Here is a 26,364-nt window from a genome sequence, read left to right as displayed (position 1 = left end):
TGATTCATGTATCAGCCCCAGGCCCCAAAATCGGGGTTGCCAGGTGGATCCCAATTGGGGCACATGTGGGAGCCTGTCTCACTATCTCCCCTCTTCTTACATAAAGAAAAGTAGAGGTTCCTCTAGGACCTAAAAGTAGAATTACCACATGATACAGTAATTCTTCCTGTGTATCTACAGAAAAAGTATAAAGCCACTAATTGACAAAGATATGTGTAGTGCTATGTTCATTGCAGCATTATTTATAATAGCTAAGACATGGAAACAACCCAAGTGTCCACAGACAGATGACTGGAAAAAAAATGTGAGCTATGTATATACACACATACATGCAATGGAACACTACTAAGCTACAACAAAAACTAAATATTGCCATTTGTGACAACATAGATGGATCTTGGGAATGTTAACTAATAAATAAGAGGAAACAGGACAAAAAAAGACAAAACCCTACTTCACTCAATGTAGAACATTAAAAAAAAACACACAAAGAACAAACAAAACCAAATTCCTAGATACAGACCAAAAAAACAGCATTCACCAGAGGGGAAGCCTAAGTGGGCAATAAGGGATCTGGTATATAGTAATGGAAAGAAACTACACTGTGGACATTGAGCATGCAGTACAGATATTGTGTCTGAAATTAATGCAGTGTTACTTCAATAAATTTATTTATATGTATTAAAAAAAACTTTCTAAAATATGTCCTGTCCTGAGAGTAGGAAATCAAACACAAATAATCCATTTTGATTTTAAACATTTTTTTAAAAAATTGTTTATTTCAAGTAAGAAAAGTAATGTTTTAGTACTATTCAAAATTGTTCAGTTTAACAAGTATAAAACAAAATTTCTAATAGTTTACAATTAGGTATAAAATACAATGGAATATACTTTGACATTCACAGTGAGCACTAAGTTTTACTAATAAGTTTTAGAAATTAAAGTATATTTGCAGTCCAAATTAAAATAAACAAGTTCTTAACTGATGAACAGTGCACTCTCAGTACAGTTAGCATTTCAAAATAAGATCTACATAAGAATTCCTTTTAGAATGGTAAACTTGGCTCAATGATTTTAAAATGCAATACTTTATGGTTAACCTGAAAATATGGTTCTGAAGCCATTTTAAGTAATCTCAATGATGTACATAACTTAAACTTAACCATTCTGGGCCCTGGCCGGTTGGCTCAGCGGTGGAGCGTCGGCCTGGCATGTGGGGGACCCGGGTTTGATTCCTGGCCAGGGCACATAGGAGAGGCACCCATTTGCTTCTCCACCCCTCCCCTCCTCTCTCTCTTCCGCTCCTACAGCCGAGGCTCCATTGGAGCGGGGATGGCCCGGGCGCTGGGGATGGCTCCTTGGCCTGTGCCCCGGGCGCTGGAGTGGCTCTGGTTGCGGCGGAGCGGTGCCCCAGAGGGGCAGAGCGTCGCCCCTGGTGGGCGTGCCAGGTGGATCCTGGTTGGGCGCATACAAGAGTCTGTCTCTCCCCATTTCCAGCTTCAGAAAAAAAAAATCTAACCATTCTGACCAAGAAATGTTACCACAGCAATTCAGTGCATTCCCAGCAAAACATTCTGCAGAAAATGACAAATTCTCTTAGATTACAGAACCATCAGAATTAAAGTCTCAAAATTATTTTAAAGGACTGCTACCAAGGCTTCTGCTTTCCTTCTCCAGGTACATCTTTTTGAAGGTTTGAAACATTGCTTTTGAATCCTTTACTGGGTTTTGTAGTGTCTCAAATCCATCTGCACTGCAGGTTCTCTTGACATTTCTTGAATTAGCCAAAACATTATCATCTAAGGAAACAGAAATTTCATTTGTATATTATTCTCTTCGTCAGTGACCAAAATAGTCAGAGCAAACATTCTACTCTGGGATAAAAAATTAGGACCAGAAGTTTATCAAACTTGACAAACATGGTAAATTTTTGTTTTCCCCTCAAAAGAAATGACACACGGACATCTTGCCTGTTCTTTGGCATTATTTTCTATTCATGTGTGTCCTATTCTACCTTTTCCTATGCTCAACAGAACTGTCATTTATCATTTGAATGCTTTATATGATATCTGTGACAGCAATCCAAACTATCATAGGAAGATCAGAAAGACCAGCCAGTTCCAGGAAGTGAATTGGTCCTTTTAATATTCTGGCCTTGTTATGTATTAGGTATTCCAAGATGTCAGTACTTTTGTTTCAATACTGTTTCAGTGCTCCATTAACCTCACTATTCCTTTTGATGGTCCCAGCTTTTCACTTCTGGGCATTTCTAGATATGCCTTTTTCACTGTTCCTGATTCAGAATTCTGGTATTTCATTCCTGCTCTAGCCATTACTTTCTGGAGTTATTTTCCTTTCCTGTCTGAGGGAAGAGGAGGGAGGGGCTTAAGAGTCTAGTGTTCTGCCCTTGTTTCAATGTCTTCTACACCCTCATTCTTTTTTCCATGACATCAGTAATACTGACCCCCGAGTTGGGTTCATGTTTTCCATTGGGTCTTTTGTTACTTCCTCTGCTGCTTACCCTATATTGAGTTTTGTAATTTGCTCCATCCACACTCCAAACTTTCCTACCAAATTTAGGTGTATACTTATTTAAAGCTCTTTGGGAGTTAGGACATTTGTCTTTCACACAGGCTCAAGTTCTCCAATCATGTCATCTTGATGTGCACTTCATCTTTCACTTTCTTTGAGTTTCATCAGACTTTGGTAGAGGCTTACAACTTGTTTAACTGGGGCACCCCTCACTGAACTCACCATGATGAAATTTTGTTAAAGGAAAATAGATCACTATTTCCCTCTCCATAACATGACACAGAAAATAGGAATGCCTTCCTACCAGCTGATATACAGCTGTAGATCTCATTGTGTTTGAAACCTGGTCTTCTTCCCATTTCATGATTCTCAGTACTGACATCACACCTTCACTACTGAGTGTTTGTGACTGTTTTTATGCCTTTTACCTCACACTTATCTCTGAGTATCTTTGGCCAATCTATGTATGCATCAATCTTCCGAATATTTTTTCACCTTCAGCTTCCAAGTATGCTTCTCACCTTCTCTTTGGGGAAATAAAATGTATGCCTTGCTTTGATCTACATGCACATGTCCATTTTTCCAAATTTTTACTACTCGTGTTCCAACTTTACAAGTTTATTACTTTAAGATCCTTTTCTGGTTGTTTTTCTGTTCTGATTAATAGTGCATTTCACCTCTTTTGATGCAACTTAAGTTTTTTCCTATATGCACCTTCAAATGTGTCATGTATTTGGGCTTTCAGTTGTCTTCTGATCTTGTCATTCTTTTTAAAATTTTATTAAAAAAATTAAATTTAATAGGGTGACATTGATCAATAAGAATATCTAGGGTTCAGGTTAACATTTTTATAGCATTTGAACTGTTGATTATGTTGTATACCCATCACCCAAAGTCAAATCATTTTCTATCACCATGTATTTGTCCCTCTTTATTACCCCCTACCCCCTTGTCATTCTTTTTTGAAGGTATGCTTCTCCTTGTTGCTTGTGGTGCAATTATTTTTCATTTCCAAGTGACGCTAAACCCTTGTCTTGACATATTAACTCCTAAAAAACTCCCTAAACACTAGTTTACAGTTCTCAATGCAAAACCCTAAAAATATAATTTATTCCACTAAATTAGATGTGAAAACCTCGTTTTACTGATTGACTCTCAGCCCAAATCACTTCCCAGCCCCCCCACACAAAATGAGGATCCTCAGTCTCTCATCATCAAAAAACTCAATTCCATACTTAATGAATGACAAGAGAGCGAACCCAGTTCAAGTCCCTGACATCTAGTTACTAGCCATGTAACTTTAGTGAAGTGATCTAACCTGATACCGATAGAGTGGGAACCTGCTTACTTGATTTTGATAATTAACTACCTTGCAAATTATCTAATTGAGTGGTTAGCAAGCAGGATATAACCTGGAGATAAAGTTTATTCAAAGTCCACTACAGACTGGCCAAACTGTATTCTACATCTTGAACAGAAAAAGCCTGTGGAAGAGGTCAAGTTGTTATAAAATCACTTTAATTCAGTTCTTTCAACATTACAAGCCAATAAGGCAAGCATTGCAATGTGTCATACACCATGTTACAATACGTAGCCTGTAACTGCTGGTATAAAAATAAACGTGTGTCTGGATAAAAAAAACTGTGTTTGCCACCCCTCATGTATTACAGTAAGTGTAAAAAATTATATTTACATCTTTGTCCCCACCTAGACATGGAACCCAAGGGATTCATACTCTGAAGAGGGGCTGGACCAGCCAGCATGAGGTGTATGCATAGGGAAGTCCCTCGGGCATCAGGAATACACAAGGTAAGAAACACATTAAGACTCAAGGGCTGTTATGCCGCCTGAAGGTGTCCCAACATTAGAGGTAGACAAAACCCAGACAACTTTGGTTCAAAATTTGCAGGAAAAAAAACAACCAACACCCTGAAAGAATAGAAGAGAGCCCATGTCCTTCTAGGCAGCGGACAGGTTAGGTATAAGGTATCTGGAGGTTTTAGGTTTGGGGCTTTCTAGGAAGGACCTGGGTATCCTTAGTAATTGCCCAGTGCAGATGCCTAGAAACTAGATCCTGCCCTTCAACTTAATTACAATGAATAAAATAAAAAATACAATATACATCCCCGGCTAGATAACTCAGTTGGTTGTCCCGAGCACAGATGCTGCCAATTGGATCCCCAGTCAGGACACATACAGGAACAGATTGATGACCCCCCCCCTTCTTCTTTCTCTAAAATCAATAAACATTAAAAGAAAAAAGAAAAATACAATATACAAGGGTCATAAGAGGGGAATTTATATTACACTCATGCCATTTTTATCATGTTGCTATATAAAAGCTTACTTAAAACTATTTATTTTGCATATAAATGAAGATTGGAATATTTGGTCAACTAGAAATATTGCTAGGCCCAGATGTCTGCAACTGCATCAAAGCACAACACGGAGATTTATAATGAAACAAAGTTCCAGGCTGAAGAATCACCAGAAACACAACACCCTTGAGAGTCTTGGCCCAGGAGTGGCACCTCAAGCCAGGGGTGGGGAGAATCACACACTTGACTAAACCAAAGATTGGGATGTTGGGATACCCTGTAGCTGGCAGTCTCCTGCCAAGCCAGGCACATGATCCCTGTGGGAAGCTGTCCCCTCAGTCCCCAAATTCCTATGCATTTCCCACCCCAGAAGGCCCTGCCAGAACAGTGAATTTAAGGCACAAGAAAGCTAGGTCAAGTTTTGGGAATGCCCACCCTGCAGGCTACAGAAAGCACAGGCCAGGGGCCAGAGAGGAGAGCAAACTGTCCACACATCACCAAGAGCCTGAGGATAGCAGCCCCTCTCCCCAGTGGGAGCAAGGTGAGTTAGAATTAACTTTTTAAAAGAGCTCTGGTCTTTTAAGGTCACTTCTGTTGTTTAAAGTGGCTATTGTCTGGGATGATGAAGGATGTTGCCAGAATCACTTAGCTGACTGGTCCTTGGTAGTCGAGCCTAGATGGTGAACTTGGAGAAGGACACAAACAGGGAGTGTTCCTTGCCCAGCCTGTGGTTGTGCAGGGCAATGAGCGCTTCAATGGCCTCTTCCACTGAACCCATCTGGATCCATGCCATCTTACGATCCTTCTGGGAGAACTTCATCCTTTTGACACTTCTGTCATTGCTGGAGAAGAGGATCTTGAGGTCATCCTTGGATATGTAGGGCTGGATGTTGTAGAGGAACAGGGTGGCCGAGGGAGGAAAGACGTTGTGGAAGTTCTTGGGGGAAGACTTCTTGAAGCGGTGCAGGGGCGAATTCCTATAGTCCATGGCGAGGCTGTGACTCTTCTGGCCCAACTGAGGCAGCTGCACATTCTGGTGCTTGGAGATAATGATATGCACTGGCATCCCATGTAGCTTCTGCCCGCTGAGGTGGCTCATGGCCAGCTGGGCTTGGCTCCCATCAGCCATCTGTACCAGAGCATTCTCCTTATCGAAGAAAATTTTCACCCGTTGTACATTCCCATACACACCAAAAAGAATAAAGAGGCACTGGAGTGAGACTCTCCCAGGGTTGAGGTTGCTGACCAGCAGGACAGAATTTCCAACCCCTGGTGGGCCTGGGATGGCAATCTGGCCTGCTGCTGTGGCTGCCACTGATGGGATGGCTGGAGAGGCCAAAGCCTCATGCACATTGGGAACAGAAAGGCCTTCAGCTTTAGTAATGGCAAAGGTGGGAGGAAAACCAGCTTCTGCATATGAAGAGGCTGACATTACACCAGGTACACTGAAGCCTGCAGTCATGGTCTGGTCCAGTGAGGACTGGCTAGCACCGGAGGGCAGGTTGGGACGGGTATAGTCTCGGCTCTTGTTGGTGTTATACTTGACATGGAGGTTGGTGACCTTGGAAAAGTTGATGCGGAGTATGCAGCTATCGTTGTGGATGTTCTGCCCATCCAGCGCCAGCTTGGCCTGCTGGGCACTGTCGGCTTCGGCATACTGTAGCAGTACCTGGAACTGGCTGTTCTTGGTGAAAGTAATGATTTTCAGAACCGTACCAAATTTGGAGAAGACCTGGTGAAGGAAGTCCAGGGTAACCGGGGAGAAGAGATGCTCCATGATGATCATGAGCACTGGGCTCTGGCCAGCTACTGCCATACTGGCATCCTCAGCTGCGGTTGAAGCAGCCTGTGCCAGGTTCCCTGACACAACTGAGTTTGGTGCTTGTAGGGTTGTCTGGGCCCGCACCTGGTTGGGTGAGTTGTCAGTCTTGAGGACCTTGTGGTTGGAGAACTGGACATCGATGGGCCGGCTGTGAAGCACAGGTGTCATGGAGGTGTTGTGGTTCACCATGATGGTGGCTGCCTCCCCTGAGGCCTTTTTCCTTTTCTTCATTAGGAGATTGGTGACCTTCCCAAAGGGAAGACTCAGGGAAATGACCTTGCCCTCGGTGACATCCTTGGGGAGCTTCTGACTGCAGGTCACTCTGCAGAGCATGTCTGCAGGTCTGTCATCACCTTTGAACTTCTTGCTGTCATTTCCATTTTCTACGGAGACTGAGCTGGGGCTCGTGATAAAGGGTCCATTAGTATCACAGGCAGAGAAGAGCTGGTCCAATCCCCGCTTTCTATGAACTGCTATGTCTGGGACAGTGCCACTCTTTGCACACAGAAGAGACCCACGAGGGTTGGAGTGGAGGCGCAGGAACTGACCCAACGGATCCAAGTTACAAACTCCTGAATCATTTTTGAATGAATATGAAAAATCAAACTTCACAATAGTTTGACAATAATAATTAAGCTTATATGACAGAGTAACAGAGAAGAAAGAAATTAAATGATTGATTTTACCTATTTCTTGACTGGCTTCTGGAATCCTTTTCTCCTCAGGTGTCCCTTTTATCCAATCTTCTTTTGTACTTTTTATTCCTGTAACTATTTAAATATTTATTTTCAGACCTCTATATAACTATTACCACTTTTAGGACTATAATGAAGGAAAATCAGGCTAAGTCTAAAATAGATTTTATAAAGTAATAATATAGTCACATAATACTAAAAAGGCCCTAGAAAAATGTTGCATCCCATCTGAGATTTAAAAAATGAGTTGCTTTCAAAATTCACCTTCATTATGTAATCAAGTTTTCCCACTTGGGCTGAACACCAACACATTTCAAGGTATTTAAGACCACATGACAGGAAACATCATTCACATTGCCTCCACCCACTTTTAGCATTCCCATTACATCCATGCCTCAAATTGTAAAAATCTAGTTAAAAGCACCAACTGAAATAACCAATATCCCTCACAAAGTAAATCTTATACTCTATTTAATTGTAAATCCCTTTTACATTCTAAGAAAACATACCTTATTTATGCTGTAACTTTATATACCTTTAACAGATGTCTAAAAAGCTCAAGAGAAACAGATTTCTGTTCACATCCTGTAGTTTTTAAATGTTTCTCAGCAAAAAACCTCAATATTTCCTAATACCACAATAATTAGCCATCTACTTTCTCCTTTCCACCTACTGCTGAGAATTCTACTATTCAGGTAATCAAGTCATATTTGCCACTCTGGGTTTGGTCACTTAATATTGAATAATACTGCTTCCATGGTCCACACTCATAAGCAGACAAGACCTTACCTCTTTAACTGCTTCAAAAATGATAATAATCTTAACACTTATACACCGTATAAAAAGATCACTAATAATCTTTACATATCTCCTAATATTGAAACCAAGATGTCAACATCACAGGGCTATAAAGTTGCAAATAAAAAGGAGAATCAACAAAAGACTCTTGAAATAACATATACATTTCTAACATAGAAAAATTTTTTTTTCCATAATGGATTCCTTGGTACAAAAGGAAGTCTTTGTTATTTGGCAGACTATACAATTTTATATGCCTCATCATTAGTACAAATTTAGCAAAATTTACAATAAGAGGATTGGAAACTACTACTACCCAATGAAGCACTGACTGACTGAGAAAAAATAATGGTCAAAATGTATTCACTGGCATTAGAGATGCTAACCCTGGTTTTGACCTACAGTGCTTTACAATGTTGTAGACACCATCAAAAAATCATACTGGACCTTGCACAGGGGCTTGTTCCTTGTGAGCACAAGACTGCAGATCCTTCTGTTCTTCGATAGAGTTTGTGCTCTTATTCATCAGTCCATCTGGACATAATTTAAACTCCAGCATGCTTTGTTGTTCTGTGGTATCCTTCTTAGGTAACAGGCTTTTACTTTTATTTTCTAGTCTCTTCTCTTTATCCTTATTCAACTTCTTGGGTAAAGTCTCTAATTTTGTAAGAAAAATGCTTTCGTGTTCGGTGCATTTAAAAGCAACTCTATTCAGATATTGCTTCCTTTGCTCCTTTACTTTGGGAGACATCTGGCCGAGTTCAACTTCTTTATTGTTTAAATTTTTGTCTAATTTGGTTTTAGCAACCCACATTTTATCCTGTTGCTTTCCACTAACTATTTCTTTTCCATTCCCTGATAAGTATGTTTTAGACCCCTCAGGATGATGGGCTCTGAGTTTTTTACCTTGCCTTGAACAAATATTTAATGATCCTTTAGATGTTTGCACACTGCTACTGTGTCTCTCACTTGATTTCCCATAACTCCCTGCTTGCAAAGAAAGTTTACTGGACCTCACATATTGAGAATCACATGGTTTATTTTCTCCACTGTTCTTCTTTGATGCTTTGATCCCCTTAGCTTTTTTAAGCTTCTGCCTTTGTAAACAGTCCTTCTGTGATAGAGCTCTATTTACTTTAAATGAACTATCCTTAGTGCCAGAGGACTTAACATTTGATACTGTCTTTTCTTTAACTTTGGCTCTTTCATCCAGGCTTGACAAAAAATTATGTATTTTTAATGTACTGCCTCCATTTTTATTCTGCTCTTGTTTGTCATATTTTATCCTCTTTATCCCTGAATCAAGCATGTTTCCTTCGCCTAGCTTCCTTTTCTCTGAAACACTTTGTTCAGCATTGCCTGTTTTTAATTTTCTCTTTTCTGGCAATACTGACCTTACTGAAGAACCATTCTTCATATGCGGATCTTTAAATTTAATTGTCGAGAAACCCGACTTTGCTTTTAGTGGATGTGAGTTTCGAGCTGAGCGCTTCCTCTGTAGGCTCTCTTGAGAAATTCTCGTTTCATTATTAGAATGAAAAGTTATCTCATGAAATTTCAGATTTCTTTTCTTTTTGCGTCTTTGAAGGGAACCTAGTGTTTTATCACCTTTAGTTAAAAGTTGATTGAATAATTCTCGTTCTGTCCTTAGTAAGCTGTTTTTTGTTTTGGATATTTCTTTTATATTTTTGCCTTGTTCTATTTCAGGTAAATTGCTTTTCCCATCTGGAAAAGGAAGAGCAATCTTTGGATTGTTATTTGGAGGGCTATTAAAATCCATAGGGAGATCTCTATCAGGGGTACAATCTTCTTGCTTACAACTGTTGGTCTCCAAAGAACATTGCTCCTCCTCTTCTACTTTTGCAGTCAAGTTCTTAATGGAATTACACTGACACTTGGGTATTCCTTCATAAACCATACAGAGCCACCCTAATGCACAGCAATGGATATCATCTTTCTCCCTATCTACTACAGAATTACACCTTTCTCTGTCTGTACATACTGGTGGGTCACACTGGCTCTCTTCTTTTGTAACAGGGCTTTCTTTCTGAGGTTCTTTCAGTTCCTCTGCATCACAAAGTGGGTCATTCTGTTCAGGAAATAATTCCTTCATTTGCTCTGAGTTTAAGATAGTAATTTTTATTTGGTCTGTTGAATATTTGGAGTCACAACTGGTTTTATCACAACACTCATCTTTTGATATCTGGTCTGTTTTTTGTTGTGCCACCGAACTTTCATGTATGTTGACAGCTTTAATACCATAGGGAAACTCTTTTAAAAGTTCTGAGAGCTGATCATGTGGATATAACTTGGAAGTCTCATCATCGAGAATCTCTTTTCTCACAGGATCACAGGCCGTGGAATTGTGGGACACATCAATTTCCTGAGTGCTACTGTCCTGCTGAAGAGCAGCTGTGCTTTCTTTAGTGATATGCTCCAAAATGCTTTTTTCTAAAATTTCACTATTTGCGTCAACAGTCTTCAAAAATGGTGATTGTGAAGGCTGCAATGACTGTAACTGATCAGATGCTTTATGTAAAACATCTGTGGACTGAATATTATCTTTTGGAAAACCAGAGTCTTTACTTTCAGTGATATTGTCTAACTGTTCTTTTTGTTGTCTACCATTAATCACCTGGAGATCCGGTAGAGAGGATTTCTGTGGTTCAACCTCTGTCACAGGAGGTGAGCTAAATATTTGTGCTATTTGGTAATTATAAGATGTATCACCTTCAACAAGAGAACAAATATTGTCAATCTGTAACAAATCACTACTCACAATGTCACTGTCCCCTACTTTAGACAAAACTTGTTGACCACACACAGGATAGTGAATATCTGGCTCTGATTCAATATGCTTTCCATGGCTGGTATTAGGTATGCCTTCTGAATTACTATTAAGTGACTCATTTTGTTTTTCTTTACGAATCACTGGGTAAACCTTGGTATTTGTTGATGTACTTATAACTGATTCATTAACTTTCATTGCAGCAGTAACACTTCTATTTTCTGCCAACTGATTCTGTAAGCTACAAACACTGCCTTCTTTAATTACTGGATACACTGTTTCAGACAAAGCTTCAGATCTCATTCCTTTGACAGGCAATGTTTTGACATCTGAAAGAATTAAGGGTGACACTACAGCAATCTGAAGTTCTGTTCCTTTTGTAGTAGCTGCACTGGAAGCCTCATAATTCTGTACTATCATATGTGGAGTTGTTACCTGTGAGTTTATATTCTTATTCTGAGAATTTTCCACTGATGAAAATGGACTGTTATCACTGCTTTCCACAGAGTTTGAAATTCCAACTGCTGTTTTGCTTGTTGACTCATTACACAGTTTTATTGCTGTAGGTTCTGAAGGTTGCTTTGTCCAAAGAGAAAGACAGGTTGCTAGCAATTCCACAGGACATTGATTGTCATTATTCAGAGTTACTCCATTTTTTGAGGATTTTTGGTCAAGGCAAAAAAAATTGTCTGAAACCTTGGCATTTATATTATAAGTATTTGGAGTTTCCATGGTTCTCATGTTCAGTTTGTTACCAGTGATCTGGGTATTGGGATTTGTTTCAAAATTGTGCGGTTTAGAACCCTGAATAGTTTCACAAGCATCTTTTAATAACATCTCAGTTTTATCTCCAGGTAAAAGAAGACTGAGAAGTAGCCTATTTTTATTTACGGTTGATTCAGAATTTGCTGGCATACTTTCTGCAATGTGGACTAAATTTCCTGATAAAAACTGGGTGTTATTTAAAGTTGTGTGAGTATCCCCAATAGTTGAATTCTTTAAGGAAGTTGTAACTTTCAAATCATTTAACTGGTCTGGCACGGGAACCTTTTCTGAACACACAGAGTTTAGTAAAATAGAATTGACCTGGTTAAAATTTGTGCAATTGGTGTCCTGAATGTTGGAATTCAATGTACTGTGTGTTCTACTTGTTTCCTCTACAGTTCCCAATACAGTTGCTGGTTTATTATTGGCAGTCCCTGGAGTGACTAGTGTTACCTGTGGCCCAGAATGCATTTTGGCAGGTAGTTTCACAGGCACTTCAGAATTTTGACTTGGTTCACTATAAGGGTCTTTAGTTGTTTTAATACAACCTGCTGTCATCAAAACATTTTTATTTATTTTAATTTTCCTTGCCACTTCAGAAAATTTCTTTTTTATTTCTATTAATGTTTTAATATCCTTCACAAACTTTTCTTTTGTGGCACTTGTGTCCAGTACTTGATTTGAAGTCAGATTGCAAGAATCTCCTCTTTCTTCTTGATTATTCTGAGGAACAATCTGAACGCGATGGGCAGATCTAATGGGGTCATTAAAAGGCTGACTGGCATTAGTACTTATTTTGAAGTTACAGAAATTTCCATAGAGGTTTTGAGGTTGAAAGGTTCCACAGAGGTCTTTTCTCATTTCAGGTAAGTGGGTTTCTTGAGTATGAGGAACATCTATAGAAGAATGTTTGATAACATGCTGTGTGTTTTGCAAAGGCTGGCTTGCATATCTACAGTCATAAGGAGGAGGAGGAGGAGGAGGAGGAGGAAATCTTCTATCAGTCTGAGTAACTGCATACTGATAGGACTGTATAGCTGCAGTCTGCTTTGACTGTAAAGTCAGTGCAGGATTTGAAGGATGACTATTTTTAACTTGTAGCGATGTAGGTGGCCAAGGATTTTGTTTCTGAAGATTAGGATTTGGCAAAAAAGTTTGTGATGAATAACTGGTTTGTTTCGGAAGTGGTCTGCAATCTGGATAAGTCAGTTCACCAGATATACACTGTTGTGCCCAGTCACTTTGTTGCTCTGGTAAAGATGAGTTAAGTCTCTGGTTTCCCTGGTAAGTTACAGGCACTCTAACAGAATTAGAAGGGATCATCTGTACTTGCATAGAATAGGTATCTCCTACCATTGTCACAGATGGATTCTGTAGTGCATTTACATTGGCTATATTAGTTCTAAGACCAGTTTGTTGAGATACAGTTGCCCCAGAATGAGAAAACATAGAATTCCTCACTGGTGAGTTCAACCATACATTTTGTGCAACTCCTGAAGACATTTGCAAACTATGATTTACTTGTTTGGGTCCTTTGACGTTGTTTGCATACGTTATTTTATCTACTGAAGTCTGCAAGGCCATAGTTGTCCCACTATGCATATTAGGTACAGAGATTTGTTGAGGAGTGTTATAATTTCTGATGTTGAGCAGTGGCTGTAAAACTGGATTTGAATTACTGAACATGCATGCTGGTTGGTTACTTCCAGGAGAATTTAAAGAACCTTGAGATGTTGTGTTTATTAAAGTCTGCTCCAAAAAAGGTGACTGGCTTTTAGAATATAATGGTGGCAAGGTGATACTCTCTGGTTTTGTGTTCCAATTCATTGTTAATTTGATGTAGTAGAAGTTGTTTTGAATGTCAGGAATCTGTAGAAAATAAACATCTTTTATTATAAAGCTGTTTTGCCTGAACACAATTTCTAAAGATACTAGTTAACATAATTCCAATGCTGACTATTTCATAATTCCTGAAACCTCAAACTGGACAAAGTCTCATCTTTAATTTGGAAGAGGAATAGCAAAAGAAAATGAACAATAAATATGGGAAATGTCAATAATATTTCTGGGATGTTCATAACAGGAATTCATTCTATGTAATACAGTTAGAATCTTGCTTGTACATTTAGGTGGTAATTATTGTATTTTCTGCTGTATTATTGTAACTTGCTCTTCATTCTAAGTAACCCTTGCTCACTATAAGAAAAGATTAAAAAATATTACTGTCTATCCCTAGTGTCAATATTACCTAAGGTTATATTAACTCTTACTCCTTTCAGAAAATTTCTATACATAAAACACACTAATACATAAGTAAAACCTTTCTCAGAGAAATGGAATCCTACCACTCTACAATTTGCCTGATTTTCATTACTATACCTAGGATAGCTTATCATTACTCTACACATACATCCACCTCACTGTCTACATAACATTGTACTTTATGTGTATATAACCATTTAACCAGTCTTTTATTAACCAAATATAGGCAATAACTTATAAATTTATTGTGCTTTGCTTTACTGCTTTACTAATTGCAGGAAAGAGGTCCTATCAACAAAAACATTATAATTCTCTTTATCATGATTATTTATTAGTGGCCTAGAATGGAACCCACACTGTCTCTGAGGTATGCCTGGTATTTGGTTTTCTTAGTTTTGGCACTTAACTATAACACTAAACATTCTCTTATTTATGCTTGTATATTTCTGTTACAAGTTTCTAGAAATTCCTAGAACTAAAATCAATGTCAAAGGGCATAAAAATTATTTTCATAAACAGCGATAGATTGCATTATAAAATGGCTAAAATAGGTTACACTCTCAGAAACATTAACTGACAAGTTTAACAATGGACAAACCCATTAATATAACCATAATAAACAACAGGAAAGACAGGTTAAAATAAAATTAAACAAACTTGACTTAAACACATGAATAGTACACACAATAATTTCAGAATACATACATTGTTATTAAGTGCACATGAATTTCTAGCAATACTGACCATGTGGCTGGTTCACAAGCCAATCCCAACTTTTAAAGAATTAAAGTAATTCAGATTAATTCACAGTGGAATTAATCTAGAAATTAGAAGGTATTAGGAAACTGAAAAATAACTGAGGCATAATGAATGCATGTTATACTTCAGCAAGGAGAAAGAGAAAAAAAAGAAACACACACATTGGAGATTAGGGTTTCAATACACAAATTGGGAGGAAGAATTTTTGGGAACACGATCCAATCCATAATTCACATATAATACCTGAAGATAATTTATAGCACTACACAGACCTATTTATAAAAAGGAGCTGGGAAATAATCTCCACATCATAAGTGAAAATAAAATAAATTACAGAAAAGTGAAATAAAATTATGAACAAAAATAGATTCAACAAGTCACAAGTTAATTTCTCTAAAAAAAAAATCATTAAGCCTCTGCTCTGACAATACTGATCATGAAAAGAAAACACAGTATATTAGGAAAGAAGGGTATAACTAGACCTTACCACCATTAAAATGTATTTAGTTTAACAAACTTTATCCTACTACATTTAAAATGTAGGTGGAATGAAGAAATTCCTTAAAAAACACAACCAACCAGGACTGACACATAATGTATCTCTTTAAAAAAATTTAACATCTTTTCACAAAGTAAATGTCAGGTCCACATGGTTTTATGGGAGCATTCTACCAATCATTATAATAATACAGTATAAGCCCCTAGAATGGACAAAAGAGGGGATACTTCACAGCTATCTTCTGAGTCTAGTAAAACAAAGGCTGAAAAGAAGGAAAATTAACCTTTGAGTAGTACGAATGTTCATGTACATCCTCGTGCCTCCTGACCATCGAGTAAAAAAATTTTTATTTTAAAAATTTGTAAGGCAACATTAAAAAAAGGCAAATGTATGTTCTTGTTTCCATAAAATTGACTATCAAACAAACATAATTTTAAGTTAATAAAACTATAACTGGAACTAATTTCATGTTTTAGAAAAAAACCTCCCGGGGAGTCAGTGAGCATGAAAAAAACACTACTAAAAGGGTTAAGAAGCCAATCTCTATCAGAAAGATAGAGTCAAAAATCCTAAACAAAATGTTAAGCAAACAAATGGAGTGAGAGATGAAAGGATAACAGACATGACACATCATGATCAATTGGGCTTGTTTTAGGAATACAAGGTTAGCCATTAGAAAATTAACCAAAGTATTCACATTATAATAATTTTTAAAGATCATATTCATTTCAATAGATGGCCTATTTTCAAGATCATAAAATAATCAATTACTGGCCCTGGCCAGTTGGCGCAGTGGATAAAGCGTTGGCCAGGAATACAGATGTCTGGGGTTGGATCACCGGTCAGGTCAGGGTACAAATGAGAAAAAACCATTTGCTTCTCTCCTGCTTCCTCTTCCCTTCCTGCAGCCAGTAGCTTGATGGGTTCAAGCATCAGCCCTAGGTGCTGAGGATAGCTCAGTTGATTCAAGCACTGGCCCAAACTGGGGTTGCTGGGTGGATCCCAGCAGGGGTCCATGGCGGGAGTCTATCTCCCCTCCTCTCACAAAAATAAAAAATATAAGACCTTTTATTAGAAAAAATAAAGATTCTAACTGTAAAGATGAAATATTTGAAAATTTGAAGACAAATAAGGATATCAATTATTTTAAAAATTACCAATACTATAGATCCAATGCAAACCAAGTAAAAATCTGAAGCGGTTTATTTTGGTGGAAATTTACAAGCTGATTCAAAGCTTTACATGAAAATATAAAAAAGGCGAGAATAACAAAGATAAATTTTCATATTTATAGAAATGTGAATTAGGACAAGGTTGGATGGCAGTGTCAGTTGTAGTTTATCCACTAACTCAAGAAAAACAAGATTGAAGGTATGTACTTTTAAAACTTAAAAACAAGTCTCAAGGAGAAAGAGCTATGTATAACCTCCTAGGGAAGCTCCTTAATAAGACAAATAATTGACCAGGTATTAGTAGAATTCAAGTTAGAAAGTTGCACTCCCCCCTGGCTTGTTGGCTCAGTGGTAGTGTGCTGGCCTGGTATGTGGAAGTCCGAGGTTCAATTCCTGGTCAGGGCATACAAGAAAAGTGACCACCTGCTTCTCTACTCATTCCCTCCCTCCCCCTCTTTCCCTCCCACAGCCATGGCTTGAATGGTTCAAGCAAGATGGCCCCAGGGGCTGAGGATGACTCCATGGTCAGGTGCTAAAATAGCTCGGTTGCACGAGCAATGGACCAGTGGCCCCAGATGGGCAAAGCATCATTCCATAGGGGCCTTGCCGGTCGTTGCACATGCAGGAGTCTGTTTGTCTGCCTCCCTGACTCAAAATTAAAAACTAAAAATAAATAATAAGTTGCACTTCTAAATAGTTGTTGAAAACTAATAAATTACCCGATGTAAACTTGTAGGTGGTATTTATTATGAATTCTGTTCCCCTAAAATTCATGACTGGAGCCCTATTCAACTGTGACTGCCTTTGGAGGTAGACTCCTTAGGACAGAGGTCACCAAACTTTTTACACAGGGGGCCAGCTCACTGTCCCTCAGAGAGCTGGAGGGCCGGACTATAAAAAAAACTATGAACACTGCACATATCTTATTTTTAAATTAAAAAACAAAATGGGAACAAATACAGTTATTTAAGATAAATAACAAGTAAATTTAAATCAACAAACTAACCAGTATTTCAATGGGAACTATGCTCCTCTCACTGACCACCAATGAAAGAGGTGCCCCTTCCGGAAGTGCGGTGGGGGCCGGATAAATGGACTCTGGGGGCCGTAGTTTGGGGACTCCCGCCTTAGGATGTTAACTAAGGTTAAATGAGATTAGAAGAGTGAGTTCTTAACCCAACAAGACTGGTGTCCTCATAAGAGAAACACCAGGTGTATACACAGAAAGGAAAGATGATATGAGGTCACAAGAGAGATCTTAGGAGAAACCAAATACTTGATCTTAGTCTTCAAGACTCTAGATCTGTGAGAAATAAATTTGTTGTTTAAGCCACCCAGGCTGTGGTAGGGAGTCTATCTCCCCTCCTCTCACAAAAATAAAATACTTAGAAAATAAAAAAATATAAGACCTCTTATTAGAACAAATAAAGACTCTAACTGTAAAGATGAAATATTTAAAAATTTGAAGCCAAGTAAAGATATCAATTATTTCAAAATTTACCAATACTGTAGATCCAATGCAAACCAAGTAAAAATCTGAAGCGGACTAATACAAAGCATATGGGTAGGAAGAAAAATGAGATATATGACTAATTTGTCACACACACCCCCCCCCCCCGTTCTATCTCCTTTGTAGACATAAAAGACACCAAAGCCTGGAAAAGCATTCCTGAGTCGCCTAAATTAGGAAATTAAGTTTTCTGACCTTTTTTCTGATTGCAGAACCTTTACTTTTGGATACGATGTATTCTTAGGCCATTTGAGATTATACAGGAGATTACCAGAGACATATTTCCACAGTTTATCATCTTAATATCTCTTGGAAAAATAAACTTTTGCCCCAAATCTCCACCCTGCCTGCCCCCTTATTTACCCCCACTCACCTGTGACAATAGCGGCACTCACCTGACAAATCCCAGCTATGGGAACTTAAGAATCTCCTTCTCCACACAGGAGTAGCCAAAGTTTTCTGGAGGAAAAAAAAAAATCACTTAAACCAGCAGATTAATTTTACTTCATGAACATAAATGTCAAACTCAACATTGCCCAATAATTTTACCTCATTTTATTAAAATTATATTTATATTGAAAATGACTTTATGGTCTAAGACCACATTACTCTCTTCCCCAGTCCCCAACCACTCCAAACTACACACACGCTTGCCTCACTCAGCACCATGCATCCTCCTATCAAATCTCTACTTTTTAAAAATCTTAAGAACCTTTCCTTTATTACTGGTATCAACCTGTCTCTATTGAATGAGGTCACTCCCAAGTGGGTGTGCATATATACTCACCAAATAACCTCACTGGGCCCCCAAATTCTTCACCTGTTCACCCCACCAGTGATAAGTCTTTAAACTTGGTTAAAAACCATAAATATAATAAATCAGATCTTAAATGCTTAATATTTTAAAAGGTAGATAAAAATAGAAATTTTTATTTTTTAAATAAAATTTGCACTTCCATAAAATAATAAAAAAGTCATTATAAAAATTAAAATGCTACATTAGAAAATATTCACTTAATGCAAAATAAAACAGTAAGGAAAGAACAAAAATACATGAAATATAGGATCAAAAGTAACAACAGAACATATAAATTCAACTGTCATTTATAACATTAAATGTAAATGGATGTAAACAAAACCCAAGAGAGTGAATGCCAGACTACATTATGAAAAGCTAACTACACGACATACCCAACAGATGCACTTTAGATCCAAAGATACAAAAAGATTTAAAGTGGACGGAGGGCCCTGGCCGGGGTGACTCAATGAACAGTGTCAGGCTGGCTTATGGGCTTCTCGGATTCAGTTCTCAATCAGGGCACACAGGTAAAACGGCCATCTACTTCTCCCCTCCTCACCTTTCTACCTTTCTACCTCTCTCTCTCTACCCCTCCTGCAGCCGGTGGCTTGACTGGTTTGAGTGTGGCCCTGGATACTGAGGCTAGCTAGCTCTGTTGGAATAAATCAGCCTTGGGTGCTAAAAATAGCTAGGAACTCAAGCATCACCCCCAGATGGGGTTGCTAGGTGGATCCCAGTCGGGGAGCATATGAATCTGCCTCACTATCTCCCCTTCTCTCACCTATTTAAAAAAAAAAAAAAAAAGACAAAGAAAAAAAAAGGAGATAAAATGATACTCAAACTGCAGCCACAAGAAATAGGTAGAGTGAGTAAATTATCAGACAAAATAGAAAAAAAAAAGTTACTAGAGATAGAGGGACATTTTACAACCATACAAGGGTAAAATCACCAAGAAAATGTAACAACTATAAACATATATGCCCCTAATTACACAACATTAAAATATAATAAGCGGCCTGACCAGGCGGTGGCGCAGTGGATAGAGCGTCAGACTGGGATGCAGAGGACCCAGGTTCGAGACCCCAAGGTCGCCATCTTGAGCACGGGCTCAAAAGCCCACCAGCTTGAACCCAAGGTCGCTGGCTCCAGCAAGGGGTTCCTTGGTCTGCTGAAGGCCCGCAGTCAAGGTACATATGAGAAAGCAATCAATGAACAACTAAGGTGTTGCAATGTGCAATGAAAAACTAATGATTGATGCTTCTCATCTCTCTGTTCCTGTCTGTCCCTGTCTATCCCTCTCTCTGACTCACTCTCTTGTCTCTGTAATAAATAAAATAAAAAATAAATTTAAAAAAAAGCGGAAACAAACAAGAGAGAAATGCGCAATTCATATAAAGGGTGCAAGACTTCAATTTCCCACTTTCAACAACTTGGCAGGAAAATCATTAAGAAATTAGAAGTTTGAATACATTATATACTCCCACATTTGTTTCCAGTTATGGTTAAGCCCCCCCCCCCCCCCCACACACACAACTAGAGTACCTTAAGATGTACTGGTCGCCTTGTAGGTTTAAGGCTCTATCGTTTCTGGCAGTTACTGTGGGCTGGATTCAGTAGTCCAAGTACACTTGTCAAGTGATGAAAGGGTCATCAGTAATGGGAACAGGTGCCATCAAACCACCAAAGCACTAACTTCTTATATTCTATTGTAGAGAATTCTCCTAGGAACAACCTTGCTATGACTGACTATAAGAAAACTAGGGAACCCTAAACGATGATCCTACATATTATCTGCACAAAGTCTGACTCTACTAACAAGCCGTATCTGGATGCAGATTTTAGTTCACAGAACAGTCGATACTCATGTCGATACTGATAAGATGTGGTAGCTCTCACTGGGAGGCAAGCAGCTCTTGAGAGCTGACATTGATGAAAAGTGCTATGGCCCAAACTGGGGAAATTCAGGTATAATTCACATACTCCTATTCTAAGAGAATCCACTGTGCTTTCCTGTGTGTCATCTTAAGAAGTCTTTAAGTTCCTAATTTAAAAGAAATTCTTGCATCCAGGAAATGGACAAAGTCTTATCTTTAAGTCAGATTCAGGATTTGAATCTTGTATGACATTACTGTTCTTGCTTCCTTCAGAAAACTGGAAATATAGAAGTCACTAAAAATACAAGTACAGGAAGCTGTGAATAGCAAGTTGTGAACTGCAAAACTCAAATTAAAGCAGGGGAAAAAAAGGAAGTGAACAGCTGCTACTAATGGAGACTAATCTATAAATCTAACAATGCATGTACATTTCATAAAGACCTCACTGAACAAAATCTTTGAGAAATATTTTCACTTAAAAATTTTATATCCATACAAGGCAAAGGATGTAGTTTAACTGAAAAATTGTCAACCCATAGCTACCCTTAGTTCTAAGTTGACCTTATTGCAAAAATTACAAAGCAAAATAACTTAAAACCATACTTTTGAGGAATAATCAAATTATTCCTATCTTAAACACACATGCACAAGTAGATAAACCCATAAACAGAAAAAATGCTATAAAAACGGACCTATTGCCTGACCAGGCGGTGGCGCAGTGGATAGAGCGTTGGACTGGGATGCAGAGGACCCAGGTTCAAGACCCCGAGGTCGCCAGCTTGAGTGCGGGCTCATCTGGTTTGAGGAAAAAAGCCAGCAAGGGGTTACTCGGCCTGCTGAAGGCCCATGGTCAAGGCACATATGAGAAAGCAATCAATGAACAACTAAGGTGTTGCAACGCGCAATGAAAAACTAATGATTGATGCTTCTCATCTCTCTCCGTTCTTGTCTGTCTGTCCCTGTCTATCCCTCTCTCTGACTCACTCTCTGTCTCTGTAAAAAACAAACAAACAATACCCTAAGGTTGCCAGCTTGAATGCAGGCTCATCCAGCTTGAGCATGGGCTCACCAGCTTGAACACGGGGTCACTGGCTTTAATGTGAGATCGTAGACATGACACCAAGGTCGCTGGATTGATCCCAAGGTCTCTGGCTTGAACAAGGGGTCACTGGCTCAGCTGGAACCCCTCAGACAAGGCACATATGAGAAGCAATCAATGAACAACTAAGGTGCCGCAATAATAAGCTGATGCTTCTCATCTCTCTTCCTTCCTATCTGTCTGTCTGTCCCTCTCTCTCTTGCAAAAATAAAAACAAAACAAAACAAAAAAAACGGACCTATTATATACATTTGATAAGCCACGGGCAAGCCTGTTATAGGTGAGATGAAATGTTAAAAAACTAAACATAAGCCTGACCCGTGGAGGTACAGTGGATATAGCCTCAACCTGGAATGCTGAGGTCACCGGTTCAAAACCCCAGCGCTTGCCTGGTCAAGGCACATGAGAGAAGCAAATCAATGAACAAGTGAAGCCTATAATCTCTTTCTCTCTAAAATAAAACAAACAAAAAGGGAAACAGAATGAAAGGTAACTATGATAATTAGCCAAGATGATAGGCATTAAAAAAGACTGTCACAGTTAATACAAAGATGTGCATCTGGACACTAGCAGGCTTCCATAAATGTTTGTGGAATGAATAGTCACTATCTGCAACTGAACACCAATGAAAGAGAAGTCCTTATTTAACTTTACAGACAGGAAAAAGTCCCACTTCTCCCTCTTCACATTGAAGCCAATCATGATTTCATCTGAATTTCAGCACTCAAAAACAGAACTTCTTAAATATGTGTGTGCGCACGCATGTGTGTGTACACACATATGTACATACATACACACTGAGTGTGGTATGTGTATGAATGATACAATACTTTTCTCTTAATGAAAAAAACAAAAAACAAATCTGTTCTGGTAGCTTTAACTGGAACTTTCATTATAATGTGTTGCACAACCCAAGTTTATTTGGTGAGTATCTGCTGATGTGGTTAAATTGAGAAAAGCCAGCATTTTTCATTGAAAAACTGATATGTATTGGAAAAAGCTAAAGCTACTTCTATAAAAATAAATAAATAAAACCCCACAAAGACTAACACTCCAGTATAAAAGCCTCCTTTCAGGAATTTTAAAAGTATAACGATTTATTGAACACACTCTAGTTCTGGCTTTTTGGACCCTTAGTTATACAGAAAATTAGGTTACCAGCCCTTGAAACAGGCTTTCAAGAATCAATCATTCTAAATCTTACATTATTTTATAATAAAATATATTTTTACAAATAGCTCTATAAATAATATTAGCTCACTTTTGAGAATTAACTATATGTCAAGAATTGTGCTGAATACTTTAAATGCATTATCACATTTAATTGTCACAATGAATTAATGAACTTAAGGGTCTAGCGCACCAGGGCTAGCAGGGCTAGAAGCCCTCCTATCACAGCTGTTAAGCTGGTTTGTCATGCTGCCATATAGCTCGAAAAGAGACCAACCAACAGATTCACATACAGGTAATTACTTACTCAAACAGAAAAAAAACATCGGTGCCCCCCCCCCCCCAGTTCCAGAAGATGAAACCACAGGCTGCTGAGGAACCAACAATAGCCATTTTATAGCCTACAGCTCTACCCCAAACAGAAAGGGAGGGGGTCAAGTCCTGAGCCTAACTGAAACTAGGGAGGCACACAAGAAATAACCTTGTGGCTCTTTCTCACAAGGCTATCAGTTTGTTCTGGGAGGATGTGCAGGATGTCCTCCCAAGGTGTGGGTCCGACTGAGATGAACTGTGCAGCCTACAAGAAGACAGTCACTGGGGCACCATGGTGAAGCTGTTCCCCTATACCTCTACTCTCCAATCTTCTATGTATCCAGCTATAAATTCTCTTCAGAATCACAGGCCACTCAACTAGATACTCTAATGAATTATACTTTCTCTCAGGCTACACCAGGTAGAGTGACTAGATGACGACTCCCAACAGGATGACCAGGCCCCCACACGAAGCTAGCTAATTATGTCCCAGATACCATCAAGGTTCACCAGCAAGAGCTACACGGAAAACTGGAGTCAGAAACAGCTCTACTTTTTCCTGATTGATTAATCCAGGTATAGAACAGGGTATTGGCAACCACATATATCCCATCATGAATGGCCAACAGGAAGTTCAGAGCAATGTCAACTATCACTCTGGCTAGAAAGTCTACACTGATGGTTGAACAACACAAAGGTTACAGGTACTGACTCCTGCCCACCCCACCGCCTGCAATTGAAAATCCAAGTATATCTTTTTGGCTCTCCAAAAACATAACTAACCAATAGTCTACTGTTGACTGGAAGCCTTACTAATAACAAAAAGCACATGTTTTTGAATGTTATTATGTATGACATACTGTACTTATGAAGTTTAGTACTTATTGAAAAATAAATCCATGTATAGTGGATCTTCACAGTTTGAACTCACGTTGTCCAAAGGTCAAGTGTAGTTTGTTGTATTTCCCAGAGCAGAGGACAGGGACAAATTTCAGACCACTTTTTCTAATTGTTATAACCTAAAGTGGGAATTAAAAATAAGAAAGTACACCTGAAGAAGTCAGTTATCTTTCCTTGGAGCTCTGCCTTACAACTCATTTTGGAGCCCTCTCAGTACCCTATTCAAGGAAACATGATCCAATAGATGGTGAGTGGTCTCAAATACCTAAAAATCTCTGACAACTGCTTTGCATACAGGATTAGTGTTTAACAGGAAGGTGTAAGCTACATGAGATTCAGTATATTGTTGGGGTAACAAATTGTATTAGAAGTGTAAGTTTTACTCATTAAAATAGGAGTAAGCCTTTTTTATGCCTCCTAAGGTAGAAAAATTCCCTTAGTAAAACTGATCAGTTTGAAATGCTTCTAAAGAGAAATCTGATAAAACTGGTTTTCCCTGTTACCCCTGTCATTATAAACCATATCCCAGCGTTTACTCTGGTTGTCCTGGGTTCTGTTGGAACGGGTTATATCCAGAAGTACCGGAAGAGACCTATAGGACAGAGTTTACCTTCTTGTCAGCAGGATCAGGAAAGGGATGACAGATCCAGCAATCAGTTAAATTCAGAGCCATAATTATAGCCCAGGAAATATATACATGAGTGCTTTGCTTTCCCTTCATCAGGAAGCCACAGAAATCATGACTAATAGGATGAGGTATTCAAGCCTTTGCCCAAGGACACAACTCCCAAGGACATCCTTGCCCAAAGTCAGCAAATGTTAAAAGTTTCTAAGTTTCCTTAGATTATGGTTTCCATTGGCCAGCAGTTATGTTGAGGATGATAGTAACAGCCTGGGATAAATTACATTATGGTTTCTGCTCCCACCACTTGACTCTCCAGTCTTCTTTCCCCAACAACACAGGGGAGCTATGCAAGTTTTACGGGGTAAGAAGGGATGGCAATCACTTAATTGTGAAACTGACAGATTCCACACTCCAAGCCACACTAGCCACAACAAACTGACCAGTTAACATGGTCCATGTAGTAAGAAAATGGAAAAACTGACAAATTGTGGCAGTGAATCTTTAGGGCCATAATGAAGTAGTCACCTGAGAAACACCTTTCAACTACTTAACTAAAAATACATGTGTTAAAATGCAGAGAGGAGAATCCAGCCATTTCTGTTAAGCCAGATATAAAAGAGATTTGCAAAAATACAAAACAATGCTACTCTTTTCACTATTGTTTTTGGAAAATATATTAACATGAAATAATTTATTGTACTCTTAAATAAAAAATATATTTTTTAATTCCTCAGTTTTAGTTTCTAATGTAGTAAATACTGTTGTAATCTATACAAAACAAAATTTCTGTGGGGTCCTAAAGAGTTTTTACATGTAAAAATTCTTAAAATCATATGTCCCTGCAGTCTGCACCTACCAAAAAAGCATGTCTATGCAATTCTCATGGAGGGAGAAAGTAGAAATAAAAATTTGACCTTTAAGGAATTTGCCTATACATATTTCTTTGCTGATCTTATATTATATCCTTTGCTGTCATAAAGTTTTGCCAAGAGAACACGAAAATAGAGAAAAGGGTCAAACCACAGTTGAGTCTATGAAAAGATCAATGAAATTAATAAACCTTAGTAGACTGACCAAGAAAAAAAAACCACACACTCAAATTACTATAGGGACATTACTACCAATCTTACATTAAAGAAAATACTATGAATAACCGTATGCCAATATGTTTAACAATTTAGATAAAAAAGATAACCCCTCTGTGATATTATAATTTACATTAAAAAATACAGCCTGAGCGGTGGTGTGCAGTGGACAGAGTACTGACCTGTGATGTTGACGACCCAGGTTTGAAACCGAGATTGCCGGCTTTAAGCACAGGCTTGCTTGCTGGAGGCTCCCCAGTCAAGGAGCAATCAATGAACAACTGTTGTTAATGTTCAGAGTTTCATAAAGAGAAGCCGCAAAGGAATGAGGCAGCAACAACAACACTGCAAGTGGAAGACCCCAATCTCTCCAGGATTGAGGTGCTTTGGAGAGATCAGCTACCCAATTTATTAAGCAGAACTGTCATCTTGCGTAAGAAACTAACAAGCAGAATATAGTGTACAATTGTATTGCTTAATTTTGCAAAAACTGATTAGATTTCTCTTGCCCTTTCTGAGACATAACACCATCTGCTGTCTGATTCCTGATCTGCAGAAAGCTCTGGTAGGGCAAAACACC

The 26,364-nt window shown here is 38.5% G+C and overlaps 1 protein-coding gene across 8 annotated transcripts in view; it reads right to left on the bottom strand.

Annotated features, from left to right (window-relative positions):
* Positions 1-766: 766 nt before the first annotated feature.
* RESF1 (retroelement silencing factor 1) overlaps positions 767-26,364 on the bottom strand; it is a 38,426-nt gene continuing 12,828 nt past the window's right edge. For 5 of the 8 annotated variants that reach the window (XM_066368912.1, XM_066368915.1, XM_066368913.1 and 2 more), the window contains 4 exons: positions 18,316-18,379; positions 8,613-13,587; positions 7,359-7,442; positions 1,817-7,244 (listed from right to left, as the gene is read on the bottom strand). In XM_066368912.1, the coding sequence (XP_066225009.1) occupies positions 5,524-7,244; positions 7,359-7,442; positions 8,613-13,545 (6,738 nt within the window). In that variant the 5' untranslated portion in view covers positions 13,546-13,587; positions 18,316-18,379 and the 3' untranslated portion in view covers positions 1,817-5,523. The other 3 variants (XM_066368919.1, XM_066368921.1, XM_066368918.1) reach the window with 3 other exon arrangements.

The sequence above is a fragment of the Saccopteryx leptura genome, chromosome 2 (assembly GCF_036850995.1).
Source record: "Saccopteryx leptura isolate mSacLep1 chromosome 2, mSacLep1_pri_phased_curated, whole genome shotgun sequence".
NCBI lineage: Eukaryota > Metazoa > Chordata > Mammalia > Chiroptera > Emballonuridae > Saccopteryx > Saccopteryx leptura.
Note: the sequence above shows the minus strand (reverse complement) of the source record. Positions and strands in the feature narration are given on the sequence as shown.